Source organism: Calonectris borealis, chromosome 5 (genome assembly GCF_964195595.1).
Source record: "Calonectris borealis chromosome 5, bCalBor7.hap1.2, whole genome shotgun sequence".
Classification (NCBI taxonomy): domain Eukaryota; kingdom Metazoa; phylum Chordata; class Aves; order Procellariiformes; family Procellariidae; genus Calonectris; species Calonectris borealis.
The window spans coordinates 38,498,382-38,514,511 of NC_134316.1; the positions used below are offsets into that span (position 1 = coordinate 38,498,382).

At 41.0% G+C, this 16,130-nt stretch overlaps 1 protein-coding gene across 7 annotated transcripts in view; it reads left to right on the forward strand.

Moving 5' to 3' along the window:
• RAD51B (RAD51 paralog B) overlaps positions 1–16,130 on the forward strand; it is a 414,790-nt gene that overhangs the window by 262,771 nt on the left and 135,889 nt on the right. For all 7 annotated transcript variants that reach the window (XM_075151892.1, XM_075151891.1, XM_075151888.1 and 4 more), the window contains one exon: positions 12,657–12,735. In XM_075151892.1, coding sequence (XP_075007993.1) covers positions 12,657–12,735 — 79 coding nt within the window. The remainder of the gene's footprint in view (positions 1–12,656; positions 12,736–16,130) is intronic.

The window sequence follows — 16,130 nt, forward strand, 5'->3', positions numbered from 1 at the left end:
CCTTGTACAGAGCTGACAGTGGTCCAGGAGGTTTGGCTTAAGAGTCTGAGCCAATAAAGCCTTATCAGGCCTGAGCCAGCACTACCGTTTTACTCAGCAAATTGATGCTTCTGGTCCAAATTGTGTGTTCTTCACTGTATGTCAGTGAAGTTCTTTCTCTTATTGCCACTATTTATTTCTCTATCTAATAATAACATAAAACTCTGTACCCATAGTCATCTCAAGCTGCAGATAGAAAGTCACCTAATCCCCTCTTAACTTGTGTTGATGTTTCCAGCCGGATGCGGTACATCTCATATCAAAAACAAGAGGAAACTGCTTTTTTCTCCTTTTTTCATACATTTTGTCTTGCTTCTCACTTGTGAGTCTTCATTTGAAATAACTGAGCAGGCTGAAAAGAGAAAATAAAAGTGTAAATTAGCATGAAAAAATTCAAGGAGTTTCTTACCTAAATTAATTGGTATTAAATATAGAAAAAAAAGCCAAACAACTTCCTGTAAGAAATGTAATAAAGGTTGCCATTTGGGCGCTGTTGCAGGAAAGAAAAGGTTGAGAGATCTTTTTCATAAATTTTTTTTCCTACAGTTGTGCATTTTCTTTGCTATGGCTACATTTTTGTCCTTTGAACATAACAAAATAACTTTTCAAAAGTTCACACGTAATTAAGATCCCTAATGCACATAGACCAATCTGAATTTCTTAAGCATAATCCCCATGCAAGAGAAAATCTAAGAGCCATAAATGCTACTCCCAGTAATTTTGTGAAAAGAATTACCATTATGTCTGATTTTGCTTCTGTTTCTTCTCCAACATAAAAAGGTTTATTAATCTGCTGATTGTTATTTGGGGCATGTTGTCGTAAAAAAATTCAGATCTGATGGGTTATAAAGCAATGTTTCGGGTCCTAAAGGGCTGTCCAGCCTTTAGTGCATCTATGCCATGCATTGGAGCAAGCATGTTTGCCTTTAACTGGTGGGGATTAGTGAGGATCTAGAAATGTAAATTAAGTTTCCTGAAACATTTCATGTTTGTTAGGGAAAAGTTTTTCTAAGACTCTCTTATTTAACAGTTGTACATTCAGCAATACAGCTGATGTTTATAAGGTCATTATGCCTTCTTTGAACACATTGTATTCCACTTCCTTGGTAAAATCTCTGTCAATAATGTTCTTGCTGGAGAAAATCTGAGTTTTGTAGAAAGATTGAAATTAAATTAAATTTATCACCTTTTCTCAACACCCGTAAAGCATGACAGTACTCCAAAAGCACATGCATTGCATCTGTATGTATTAGCTCACAGATCTGTTAGCATTTTTTCTTCTTGTCCTTGTTATGTGATGCCTAGTGGACTCTAAAATATACTCTACTGAAGCTTTACATAAGATAATATTGCTCTCTCGCTGGTGAATTTAGCAGTGTTGTGTTAGCTTGTCTCAAGGGACTTTACTTTTAGGAACAGAACAAAGTGAACACACAAAAAAGTTGGAAAGGGTTTTTGTTTGTTTCATGTCAAAAGCATTTTGCAGCCAATAGTGTGGGTGAAAAATATTTATGCTGTGGTCTAGGACTTGGTTGAATCCCAATCTTTTTGGTCCAAGTCTGCAAATTTAGGATTATGCCTTTACATCAAGGAAGTATGAAGGACACTGTTGTTTTTACTGATGTCCAAAAACAGTGAACGCAGGATGGGGACAGCACACTTGTGATGCTTTTTACAATGTATTAATCTTCTTTCAATTTATAAACAATCATGTTGAGCTTTTTCATCATTTAGAAAGCCAAAAGAAAATGAAAAAAGGAATGAGTATTGGCTAAATAAAGATTTGAGACACGTTAGAAACAGGCATCGGGGTTGAATTTGCAGCGGATACTTAATTTTTATCTCTAGAAGATAAATATGTTGCTAAAACTGTCATAAAGAAGGTTCATAGAGATCTGAAGAAATAATAAAAGTAATAAATCATGATGGCAATGCATATGCTAATTACATACTTAAGAATGTATATTCCTTATGTTGCACTGGTGAATTACATCGAGCTGATCTATTCCATGCAGTGATGAGGGCTGGATGCTGTTTGGATCCCTACCTCTGCAGACGTGTGGGCAGAGGAGCCAGCAGCATCTCTCTGAGCATGTGGTTGTGTGGAGGAGAAAGCGCGCAGCTGCTGGGCTTCCGTGCTGTCTTCCCTGCTGGTCCCGTCTCTTCCAGGCCAGTCTGGCATGCTGGGTGGAAGCAGCCGTGTATTCTGAGAAGAACTGCTCTGGTGCTATTGTACTGGTACTCCCTTAGGAGTCCTTCCCGATTCGGGACGCATGATCCTGGGGATAAGGCAGTGTTCCAGTATGTGTCGTAAATAAGAACTGTATCCTTCAGCCCTTTTCTTATTTCCAGAATCAAAGTCAAACGGAACAGTATGGAAGGCTCTGAAAGCTACATAAACTTTATTTTCTGTTCTTCTCAGTACCAGTGTGCCATAAGTCTGATGAGTGACCACAAGCTGCCACATAGGAGAATTCCCCTAGGAGGCTGTGTTTATGCTACCCAACTACTTTATCCAGCCACAGCACCATCCCCGGATCCCTTTTCTCGGCACTGTTTCATTGTGGTAACCAGGACATGCTGGCTGGCTGGCCGCTTTCCTGCTTAGTAAAAGCTACAAGCATTTTCTCCTGAATTACCCTTCACATTGGACAATTACCAGGGCTTTGGGCCTCAAAAGTATTATAGCATAGGAAATCATCATGGCCAAGCTCTTGTGAAGTTTCCTGGCCTCTAGAGGACTCTCCACTGGGAAAATTAGGAGAGACTCGGAAACAGAAAAGACAACAAAATTCAGTTTACGAAGTAGGGAATAAGGCACGTGGCAGGGAGACAGAAGGCGCTTCTGGGAAGAGGAATTTCACAGAGTCTGGTGTTTCATGAGCAGAAGGGAGCCATCTAGCCCTGCATACCCCATATTTCACGCTGGGGAACTTGCAGCAGAAGTCTGGCTTAAGTGGAAGTATACTGGGGGCAGCCTGTTTTTGTGCCGTTCCCTGGCCAGGTTGTTGCAGTTCAGACACAATTTGGATAAACATCTGGGATTGCATTTTCTTTTCCAATTAAAACTTGAAATCGCCCAATGTTTGCCTGGGCAGTGCAGTTCCCTGCCACTGAAGTTATTGTTAAGTTAAGTACATCAGGCAGGAAAAGGCACTCTGGGTTAGAGGGTTCAGGGGTCTGCTCGCAGTCTGGGAGAGGACAGCTGAACAAAAGAACCATTTTGTTAGATTTGGTCTATTGCATTCGGGACAGTTGTTGCTCTGGAGCACATCAGGGCAGTTAGTTCACCTTGGAAAGTTTTGCTTTTGTTGTCTGTGATTGTCTTTGATACTCATTTGAGGTTTTGATGGTTTCCTTCCATTGAAGTTATGTTTACTCAGTCCAAGGATATTCAGAGCTCCTCATTATAGTGCCTGAAGCTAAAACCATGTCCGAATGGCAGTACATATTACATGCTGAGCTCTCTCACTTGAAATCCAATGTTTGGCACCCCGCGAGGACTGGAACAATTTGCAGACTGGTCATCTGTTGCTAGCAATTGCCTAGATAGGCACAGCCAAAACACGTGTCTTTGTTGTGGTTTTATGAGAGAGGAAGGAATTGACCCTACTGAATATTTGAGAAAACAGATAGCAGAGCTGTTGCTTATTGATCCTTCTGCTGTACCCTCTGGGTAGGGGAAAGCAGAGTATCTCTGGAGCTGTGCCTACCTGGCAGAAAACTAATACAGTGAAGCTGCTACAGATGTCTACCTCCGTGCCTGATTTTGGACTGAAGGAAAGGAATGCTACATGATTTTCATATAATTGCTCAATGAAACAGTGGCAAAGTTAGGAAGAAAACTCATGAATCCTGATTCCCTAGTCCTGGCATTATGCACTATGAAAAAGTCCTTTATATATGTATTGCTCTTTAGAAGCAAGATCTGAAGCTAGCCAGGTATAGCAGGGCTTGAGATTCGGAGAGTGTCCTCTTTCCTGGACTTGTCCACTCCCCTGTTTCTCCTCTATTCTTAAAAGATGCTTGGTTTTCATTTCTGTCTTCTCTCTCTCTTCTCTTCTTTTGTTTGTTTTCCTTCCATTTCTTTCCTTTGCAAGTATTGAATGTCTCCTCTGGGAGTAAGCCTAGCCGCATGTGCGTGCAATGATGGTTTATTTTTATTGGAGTCATTGCCTGTGACTGTTATTCATTACTATAGGAAGAACTGCACCAACAAACTGCTCCGAGAGCTTTTTTTTTCTGTTGTAAAAAGTCCTGTTTTATCCATAGCCATTGAGAGTCTCTACTGCCGTCATTAAGACATTGAGAATTTGGAGCTCATACACTGTTACTGCCTCCTGAATGTCCTGTTGTGTCTGGTGTTGCAAAGCAGAATCTCAGCTTCTCTCAGCTTCCTTATATATTGTCTCTTTAGGTCAGCTTTTCAGCCATCTGTCCACCTCACTGCTACCTAAGCAACTCAACTGGCCTCTGCCTGGGGAAGAATTTGTGGTTGCAGAAAGCTAGTGCAGTCACTGACTACTGTTATGGCCTCTTATGATAATAAAGGGTACAGCCAGAACGCCACCAAACAAGGCCTGCCTGGGATGAAATGGCTGATTCAGAAAAGGCAAGTCAAAAGTAGTATAAAATGCTTTTATCTTGCTTGCACTTCTAGTCCTGACACTGGATAAGTAATCAGCAGCCCTATTTCCTTACTTTTATTCTCAAGTTATCACATATTTCTGTGTCACCGTGGGCAAGACCACCATCTCCCATCTTTATGGTCATGTAAGGAATTCCTGGTACTTCTTTAAGATGAATCTGTAGCATAAATAATGAAATTATTGGTAATTAAATTAGGAACATATGCTTAGCATAAATGTAAGTCAGAGCTTAGAGATAATAATAATTTCACATAAGAATAATTAAATAAATCCTAATTAAAATAATAATTTTAATTTCACATAAGAAATACAGTGATGTAAAATCAATGAATATTAATTAACCACTTCTGAGGTCAGGGTGGAGCACAGTGAGGAAAGGTGAGTGATCTGCCTAGGCTTACCCAAAAGAACATAGGACCTTACTCTAAAAGTTAATGCTAGGATAAAACAAACAGCAAGAAATGATTTATCTGAAATTTGGCTAATATCACATAAGTTCATGATTTCTAGAGATTTGTTTTAAATGTTTCAGAATCTCTGCTTCCCACTAGCACTGACTCTTAAAGGAAATCTGTCAGAATTTGGCTGAGAAGGTTTGATCTCTTTGATATTAGTTTACATTTGTTAATATAAGATGCTGATATTTCAGGATTGAGATTTCTTTGAATTCTTTATCCCATGCTGAAGGCTTTCCTTTCACTAATATTCTTACTCAAATCAGTGTCCACTGTTGCTGTTTCCCCTGCGAAACTGCCTTAAATGCATCTGCATTTCTCCCTCCCTCCCTTTTTCTTAAGATGAGAGACGGACTTCTTGGCTTTGCAGTCTTAGCAATGTTTTTTAATATGGAATTTGTATGCATTGCACTAAAAGAAAATAAACAGATGTGCTGCTACATTTTGGGGGGTGAGACAACAGCAGGATGGTCAGCTGCCTTTTGAGTCTGTTCATTTTGTTGTTGTTTCCAGATGTGTGCTAATGGACATTTTTAGGATGTACACACAAACTCTGCTTGCCTACTTTTCTGCACTAATTAGTTTGGATTTATGGAATGCCTCTCATAAACTGTCTCTAGCTACCATTGTTGCTTTTCTATAAAGCAGTAGAAAGGAAACTCATTCCTAAACAGTTTCCTCTGGACAGGATTTTCTTGTGGGGGAAGGAGAGATACAATCCATTTAAATTGCTCTATAAAGAGTTTTATTGAGTTGTGGCCCATTAACCTGGCCTTGATGAAAATCTTTTCAAACAACTGGACTTCAGGGAACCACATCTCTCAGATGCTGTGCGTGGCACAAATGAAATGATAGTTTCCTAAGAAATCATTTTAATTCAAATTGTGATTTAATTTTTTTTTTTTTACGTGTACAAAAGTGGTAGGGACTCCACATCTACTCCCAGTACTGGGGCATGTTTGTAGCCCCATGTCTCATTGTTTGCTCTCTAGTGCTCAAGACATCTTAAGCTTTCCCTGTGTCAATCCACCAAGTTTGTTTTTACCAGGGAGAATATATGTGTGGGGTCTAGATGATTAGGAAGGCTGAAGGATGACTGCATATATCTCTCTTCCCTCAACCTGTCCGTTTTTCTTCTTTATTCCCAATCATTGCACAGCCTGCCCAGCCTGTAGTCTTTTCTACTGACAACAAGCATACAAGTGCAGACAGTACTGCTGAGGTGCCTGAGCTTTCTTCTGCTTGAAAGGGGAAAATCTGTGCATAGAGAGCTTTTCCTTGCAATGGGATTTGGAGGAAAATACAAAGCAGGGGATAATAATTTCCAGAAGAAAACACAAGTCCCTGAAAAATTCAAACAAACTCTACAGTGATTTGCTTGTGAAGGCAATGTGATTTGATAACGTCTTACTTGGATTTTGGTACTGATATCAGCTATACAATCTTTAGGAATGTATTTAATTTCTGAACTTCAATTTAATGGGGAAATTTTTTCCCCACTCTTGTAAAGCCTTTTTTAAAATCTACAGATTAAGTACCATATACAAGCAAAGTGGTGTTATCCCAAGAATCATTTGCAGTGGGAGATCTGTAAATTGTTTATGGATGTATCCTATGAGCTTAGTAAATGATTGCAGGATACCTAAACTACATTTTTTTTGCCAGAACACTGGAAACCTATTAGGGTCACTTTTTGTTTCTGCAACAAGGAGCAGTTATCTCCCAAGGTAAATCAGAACCTGTTGTGAGACTGAAGCCTCAGAGAGCTCCAAGGTCTAACGAGCACTAGTGTTTGGTGAGGCTTGGCAGAAAACACAACCATTTTTTCTCCTACCTTATAAAAAGTCATCCCATTGCCCTGAAGGATACTTCTACGTGAAGAGGGAGCAGGGAGCAACTGGTATGCTGCTGTGTGAAGCCTTGATGCCACTGTGGCGTTACTGCCTGTTAGGGAGCTCCTGGTTCTCTCCTAGCACCTTTCTGGTGGGCTGGAGGCAGCGTGACCTGTGGGACTGGGAGTGAGAGCTGACCCTGCGAACTGGGTCGCAGCTCCTGCTCAAAAGTAAATGATCTGCAGAATAAGGGCTGCTGCTTTCATTTCTAGAATATATAAAATTCCTGCACATAGGGCCCAAGAAGAACCAGAAGGGAGGGCAGAAAAAACAGTCATGAGGTCTGCTGGGATATCTGATGCAAAATCAACTTTGTTGTTTTCCTTGCTGGCTTTTTCCTGGGCTCTGTTGCAGCTGAAAAAACAACCCTTCTAATCTACAATAAGAAGGGAAATTCTGGCATGAAGGTTGTCCACCCAGACATTTGGCACAATTAGGGGAAAGATTTGTTTAGCTTAGCACTGATTTTATTAGTACGTCAGTCTAACTGAACCTTGAGTGATAATCCTTTCCCTGTTGTGTGACACTATCGACGTGTAGGTTTCCTTCTCAATTCTCAGCTACTCTCTTCCAAGCTAACGTGGTGTAACTGGAGAGTTCTGAAATGCACCAACTATTAGCAACGATTGTTTACTACAATAGGACAACAATAAGAATTAGCAAAAAATCCCAGCAAGCCAGCATTGTTTCAGTAAGGGCAGTGAGTGTAGTGAGAGCCAGACTTCTTTCAGAGATCTCACGTATTTGGTAATTCCTCAGTAGATCTGAATTCCAAAATAGGTATTGGCTGTAAATGTGGTTTTGTTATTCCTTCGGTTCTTAGTGCATGTACACGTATTTTGTCAGTACATAAGATGAGATAAGGTAAATCTAGCAGAAGAGGAAATCTAAGGAAAAAATTAACACAGAACAAAATAAAAAGAGAAGAATCTGTTCACTGATAAGAAGAAGTTGACATACTTTAAAAGACGCTTCAAATGGTTTCACTCGTGTTCCTCAGCCGTTGCTAAGAACCAATTTCTTGTAATAGCCTCAGTGAAAAAAATGGGGAAGAAACTGGATGTCTTTCCAGTCTAAAGACTGTATTAAATGTATTAAATGTTAATACAGCTGATTTCGTCAAATATTTCATTGAAATATCTTAGTCCATTACTTTTGTTAAAATCATTAGTTTTCCATTATGAAATCATTTTTTTTAACCATGTGAACACTCATAGCTCAGTCAAAACCATCTTCTTATTTCAGCACTTGATGGTTTATCATCCTGGCATTTTGATAACTAATTTGATATAAGACTCTGTCTCCTTCATCTTCTTTACTTTTTTTTGGCAGGCCACTGCCTTGATTTTTGTTATCAGACTACTTCTGAAAGTCCATCCAATACACTTTCCAATTCATCAGTTTCTTTGCTATTGACAGGGGATGTTGTCCCAATAATTAGTATTTTCTGCTGGGCTTCTGCAATCAATTTATGTGATTCATCTCTTCCATAAAGCTTATAAACAATAAACTGTATTAATAAAAATGCTTTCCCTAATTAAAAAACAAACTTTAATGTACAATTTTTCTGCTGTCATCATCAATTCTCTCTAAGCCTTTTGTTTCTCAACTGCTTTGCCTGTCTCCCATTTATCTTCCTTTATCTAATCTAATGGCATCTATCCAGTTTCTATTCACTTTTCATCAAGGTGATATATTTCCTCTTCCATAGTACCTTTGTGTTCTTAACGTGCCTCATGGCAGAAATCATTTTTCAGTTGTTTAATATTTATTCTACATTGTTGTCAATTAATAAATAATTATTACAAACCTCCTGACAGGGAAATGTGATGCTAGAAAGGAAAGGAAGGAAACTAAGATTTGACCATTTTGTAAAGTTAGGACTTCGCAAAATTTAAAATAGCTTCAATTTTTACTTCTCTCATCCATCTCTATCATTTGCACTTTAGTAGGACAGCAGCATAAGAATAACTGCGTCTGGATTTTAAATTCCATTCCAGAAACTCGTGGATAGCTCATGGATAGCATTCCAGAAGCATTATGGATAGAATGAATTAGAAAGACTCAGTACCATTTTATCATTCTTCTATGTCTATTTTCTATTAATTTCACCATTTAAAAAATAATTTTTGTAATCTGAAAGCCTGTTAACTTCTTTAGACTATTATTTACCATTACTGTTTACTCATCTCAAAATGTGTACTCCTTTTGGTGCAACTTTGACTGCACTGAAGTGTCAATAGGAAGAAATTTCTGGTGAGGCCTGGATTTCATCTTGATTCCTTGATTTTGGTAATCCTTGATTTATACTTCCACTTCTTGGCCTCCAAAACATCATTTTCTTTTCTTGATCTGTATTTCCTTCTGTGTTTTCTAAGGTCCCTGGGTATGCATAAGAACCTACTCTGTGTTGGCTATTCCATCCACAGGATGGTTTGCAGTGACATTTACAGTTTTTTCTCTTTGGTTGAAACACAAATCTAAATACATATTTACTTTTTTTCAATTAATGTAGAGTTTGGTGTTATAAAAAAGAATTCTGTATACTCTATCTGGTTGTGAAGTATGCAATCATACTTTAAAGGTTATTTTTCTCTGTAAGCAAACATTCAAAATAGAGCAATACCTTTGAATATTATGAGCTGTTCCCATTTCACTAAAAAGGAAGCTAATTCTGAGCCTCAGATGTAACTGCAGCAGCAGCCTTTCAGAGGGGCCCTGTGATGTGCTGCTGAAAGGATGTGATTTATTGTATTTTTTCATTGCTATACTTAGTTATAAACATACTGTAACTGCATAAAAATGCAGTAACAGAATGTACATAGGGCTATTTGAATGTCTATCCATTTGCACGTACAACTGTTCCTGGTGCACATGCACATATAGGTTAGTGTTTACGTGCATAGTACTGCACAGAATGCCAAAAATTTGACCTTAGACATCAGATTTGTAACTGTTTCACTTTGGGCCTTTCCGATTAAACATCCAGCTGTTGTGGGAGACTCTGTAGCTGAGCGTTTGCACAGTTTTTCCACCCCATCCCCTCTCTCATGTTCCCAGAGCTGAGGGAGCCTGTGAAGCACCAGGAGGCACTCTGCTCTCCTCCGGGCAGGTCCCCCTCCTGCCACGCCAGTGCGAAGTGCTGGCTCTGGGGATAACGACCGGCAAGGGAATTCGGGTTTTGTCAAGGTACATCACGGACATGGGATGCGACATGCCCCTCCTTTCTCCAGAAGTTCATTCCAGAGAGAACGGTAATTAAGATGGAAGAGGGGAAAGTGCTAGCACAGCAGTTTTCCTACTTGGAGTAGTTCACAAAGGTTGTATCGCATCCTGAGGTGGTTTTGCCAGCTTCATATGACTGAAAGGAAAACATTGACATTTGGACTGGTCTGATGTTCTCCGGCTGTATTTGCGGTCTTACCGTGCTGCCTTTATTTTTTACTGTCTGAAGAAGAAGGGAGACTACGTTTGGTTTAAATTCTGAAAACCATAAAAATTAGCTAGCTGTGGGTAATAATGGTTAGATTTGAAGAACCAGATATGAGGATTTTGTTTCTTCAGCCTCTATCAGAATCAGATGAGGCGTTGCAAGACATCTAAGCATGGTCCTGTCTGCAGACTACGTACAAATACAAATGAAACCTACCTACATAGAGGCACCCTCAGCATTTAAAGTGCTACAGGAAAGTCACACGAACCTTGATTCTGCAGCAGAATTTGCTGCCAAATCCTCTGGTTGCATAAGGACACCGCAGAACTCAAACTTCTGGTGCTTGATATTGTTAATCTTACACTTAAGAATAAATGTCCCAGCCCTGTATATCTATGAAGTGATTCAATACTGTCTGACTTTTTGGTGAAATGTGAGCAGTTTTGGTGAGCATGAACTTGTTTTTCTGTAGTCTCTCTTGGTTTTTATAAAACCTGCTCACTGTTTCCCTGCTGATCGTTAGGCACCACCAACCGAAATTCAAACGCAGTGACCCTTATGAGTGCTTGAATGTTTGGCAGAATTAGGGCATGACCCTTGGAAATAATGGGGTATTTTTTACTCCATTTGAAACCAGCAAGATCTGTTGGTGCCCCATACCTCTAAAAAAAAGATTGTTACTATCTGTAGTTCTAAGAAATCTGTATTTGGATGTATCTGACAGAGGGCTGCCTATCTTGGGCTGTGAGGGTGTAGTGTCTGACAGGGCTTTGGCAATTTAGGCACCGAGGTGCGTGATGGTTCCACAGCACGCTGCTAGGCAGGCCTCACGGGCGGGTTAGGTGAAATCAGGGCATTGAAGGAAAGGAAGGAGCAGGCCTGCTCTGTGTCCTGAGCAGTCACGGCTCGGGCTCTGCGATACTGCTCTGCTTGGAGCAGATCCCTGCAGAGGATCAGCACGAGCTGGGGGGGAGCTGCCTGCCCAAACCGTGCCCTCAGGGGCCGGGAAGGCGGGAAGGCTCTGCCGGGGTGCAGGGCCGCCACTGGGAGGGCTGGTTTCCAGTTCCTGGCCTTTTCTAGCTGTTGAAGAGGTGAGCGGAGAAAGGTGTTTCAGCTTTGTTCAGCAGCTCTGTGCCAGAGGCAGAGCAGCAGCCGCTCTCCGCTTCAGCCCCTGCTGTCAATGTCTTCTGCAGGGCCCAGGTGGGGACCATTAGATCAGTGTTCGTGCTGATCACACTCTGGGCAGAACTTATTAAATTTATCATTAAAATGTCACTTTCATCTAGGTGACAGAATGGGGGTTATTTTGAGGCAAGCTGTGAGGGAGCAGTCCTCGGCAATGAGCAAAAATCAAACAGCCAAGCAATAAAGCCTGGCACATTTGTGTGAGTTTGCCACTGCAGGTTCCACGTCCCCTACCCTCCCAGCAAGCCCATTTGTCTCCAGAGCTCTGCTGCAGCTCATCTTCCACAGAGGACGGTTCCTCCGCAGTGGAGCCAGAGAGCTTGCGATATTTCTGGCCTGACGATGGAGAGCCAGCACACGCGAATGCCGAGCTAAATTCAATTGCCTTATAGACCCTGAGGGAATTCCAGTTTCTATTTTGAAACTCCAAGGACAGGATCCTTGAATAAAGTTTGGCTCAGTCACTACCCCTTTTGCAAAAGAGGACATCCAGATAATTGCAATGGCCGGTTACCGTCCCCGGAGTGGTGACCCGTGGGTGGACCACGCTGCTTCCAGGGGCAGGAGGAAGATGGCGGGTGGAGTTCTTAGAGAAGCCGAGGGGGCGCATCTGTGGAACAGATAATGGCGATTAAAGTTGCGTTATGCGGCGGCAGTTGCAGTTTTGCTCAAAATTGTCTCCTACCTGAGTGCAACTGCCTGAACCAGCAGGAATGATTAAGCTTAACAGGATGCCAATAAGACGAGCAAAACTTGCTGCTTTCATGATGGTAGTTTTTAGGACCTGTGAATCCTTTTAAAATTGTAGCATGATCTATACATGCGTATGAGAAGACCTCAACTAGTTAGAAGTGACAGGGCTAGGTCAATAACTACCTTGTTATTTCTGCAGTAAGCTTTACTACTTCTGGAAGTTAAATCCAGTGAGTTTATTCTATGGATTTGAGCTCTGATCAGTATGTTATAAAGATGTGTACTTATATATTACTTGTTTGTTTTGCAGCTCCTGGTTGCTAAATCCCCTGTTGCTTCATTCTCCACTTTTTTCTACACCATTGAGAAATCAGGCTTGGTTCTTCAAGGTAAGACCAGAGCATTGATTGTTTTGCCTTTGCGATTAGTATTTTAAGCAGGCTGAATGTAGATAACAGCAACTATTGTTGAAAATGGTGCTGTTTATACCTAATTAAAAACCCACACATTTAAACAGTTTGGTTGACAAGGGCAGCCTTCTGCTGCGTTCACTGTTTTGTCTTGGATTATACTAAATTAGTTGTTGCATATTCCCATGGATCTAAGAATGGGCCTTGTAATTATTAACTAAGGCTCCCTGTTTTCCTTCAAGGTAAAGTAGAATGGTTCTGGCAACATTGCTCCTATGGGATAGGTTTCTCCAGGAGAAACATACCCATCTATCATTAATAACATGCTCTATTAAATGGTTCTTCTTTAGCAAATGGCTTGACATCAATAAAAATACAGGAAATTAATATCTGTTCTCTATTTTTGTGATCATTTTAATGCTAATGCCCCATGGTCTTAAATAATCCTCGGATTCTCTAGGATGTGAGGTAGCGTACTGAAAAGTATTACTACCATGATGGCAGGGAACTAGGGTTCCTTGTGGCTGTGTCCTAAATCACGTACTTTCAGACCACAGCAAAAAGGGAAGTTCAGCTCTTCCCTTCTTTTCCCCATTTGTCCCAGTAAATCTTCCTTTAATGTCTTACTTTTTGACAGACATTCATAGATCAATTTTGTTGAGTTGCTGTCTGTTGATATGCGGTCTGGCTCCTGATTGCTCCATCAGTTTAGCAGACTAAATAAAACTAGTCAGTGCCTGTCACTTTTTGTTCAAAGGATACCCTCTGATATGCAGCCATGGCATTAAGAAAAGTGAATATCGCTGTTTCTCGGGTTCCAGTGATTGAGAATCACTGATTCCATAAAGCACTATGAACATTTTAAGGTATGGGAACAGTTCTTTTCCTTCTGATTGCCCATTTCTCACCTTTAAACAGGCTGTACCAGACCAACGACACATTTACATTTACTAATGAATAAATACGCTTACATCTCTGGTGATACATAATGTAGGAAAACAAAAGAAACAGAAATGTTTTATGCTGCATTTTTGGTTCCATTTGATACATCTACATAACAATAATGTGGGGGTCCATCCAGTGTTTCCTAAGCCTTTGGATACTATACCTAGTGTATTCTTAGATGGCATTTTGGGAATTTGATCTGCTTTTTTTGGTACCAGTAATTATAAAAAGGCTGCAGAAACTAGAAACAATTTTTATTAGTTTAAACTGAGATGGCTTGCCAGAGTTGGTCTAGACACGTTTTGATTCAGTATAGGGCAGAAGACAAGCTACTTTTCTATCTCAAATATCTTCTGAGTTGCAGAGATGTTTCTGGTCATTATAAAAAAAGGCAGAAAATTTCCTGGTCTGTCCTCAAGCACTAGTGCAGCGAAACTTTGGGAAAGAAAGATTTCCCATTTGAGAAACTGGAAGCATTTGTTCAGAGAGGATCTTTATTTGTTTCAGTTCTTTTCTGTGAGCCAGGAATACAGCTTTCCAAGAACTGAACCCTACCTCTAAAGAACAAATGGGCCTGGTAGCATGTAAAGATGAGGGAGCAGGACTCTCTGTTAGAAGGATAGCACTGTATTAGGTGTAAGGCAATTGCTCTTTTCCCTCTATCGATATGCTTCTGGGGTGCACGTTTAAACACCATTCACCATTTTTCTAAAACAGGGGAGATACCAGTTTGGATTTCTCTAAGTGAATGCTGTCTCGATATCAGGCATTCTTTGTACATTTTGGAAGGCAGCTTGAAGCTCTTCTTTGTATGAGCCTTTTCTTACTTTCTGACCACACCATTATGTTTCCATTTTAGATATTTTTCTCCAAGATGGGTAGTAACCAAGGGCATGGTTCCCCTGATAATGTGCCCCAGACTGTTTTACAGAGACTTATAAGCACTTACACACGAGCCATCTCACTGAGTTGTACAAAGTAAATATTGCATGTTCTCATCCCACATTTCAATGATCGTTATTTCTATGGAAAGAGGAAGTGAGCAAATCACCTGGAAATGGCTGTTTTGGATAAGATGCAGAAAGTGGCACCAGGTTGCCTTGTGCAAGAGAGGCTAGAGTTTTTATGAGACTTGAAGCTGGTGCTTCTTTCCAAAGGGAAGCTGGACGCAAGGTAAGATGTCAGTATGGCAACTGGCCACGAGTCAGCTGGTGAGGGAGCGTCCCTGCGTTGCTGCTTGAGGGTCATCGTATAGCGCTAACAAGTGGAATCTGTCCCGCAGCCTGATGGCAAAGGCAGCTTTCCCATTCAGGCTTTGTTGTTTAATTCAGTTGGTGTCAGGAGGTGAGCACATTCAGGGTGGTTGATGGGAACAAGTGGATGGGTGTGGGAACTGGCGAGAAGCAGCAGCTGGCTGGAATGCCCAGGATTCTTTCTTCTTACTCAGGGGGTCCCATCCCGGGACCATTAAGCAATAGGCCATAAACAAATTGATATCGGAAAATGTGGCTGGAAACTCCTTGATTAGCAAGGGTGAATGGGGAATGAAAGACAAAGTGAAAGTGTGATTTAACAGTTCCACAAGCAATTTCCATTGCCACCTCTGAGGGATTAGGATGTGTGGAATAGGCTAAAAATGAGGAGGAGCTCCCCCCGCTTTTGTTCTGTGGGCCGGAGGATAATAAAACGGCAGGAGAGGCAGTGCGGCTAGTTAGGGATTTCACAGGCTGCTATTTGATGCAGTTTAAGGAGCCCTTCTGCTATTGTTGCCGCTAAAATGGGAAGCGGAACTGTTCTCCATTCGCAAAAATTTCCAGCGTCCTCAGGAAGAGGGCTGAGAGCAAAAGGCTATTAAGATGGTAATGCTGCCCCATTTGGAGGAGTGTATCAAAATCCTCTTTGTCAATGTAAATCGCTGCTCTGTTTCCCTGGTATCTTTGCATCTCACGGCCTCAGTGCAAGTACAGAAGTGTTCGGAGGAGACCCTAGTGAAGGCAGAACTGCTTCTCTTCTATTCTCAGAGGAGAGCTCCAGGCTACCCAAGGGTGCCAGAGAGAAAACTTCTTTGCTTTTACAAATCCGAAGTGTTCAGGGATGAAAAGAATCCAGTTATTCACTCATTCTTTTATTTCCACTTGCAGAATAGAGAAATGAAATTTAATGATTGGAAAGCAAGATTGGCCAGTCAGAGATTTAGCAAGAAAAGTCAGCCTTCAGTCTCCTCCTTTCCTTGCTTCACTATGCTCTGTGCTGTGGAGGGGGTGGAGTGCAAACCCAAGAAAAGCCTCAGTTGTCTTTCCATTGTAGTACAATGTCATGTAATGTGCTGCCATGCTGTACAGTGTGACTCAGTGATGAACCTGAATTGTGATTGCAAAATCCAGTCTGACAGTAGATGTCTATTTTATAGAGATCTTAAACAGAGAGGC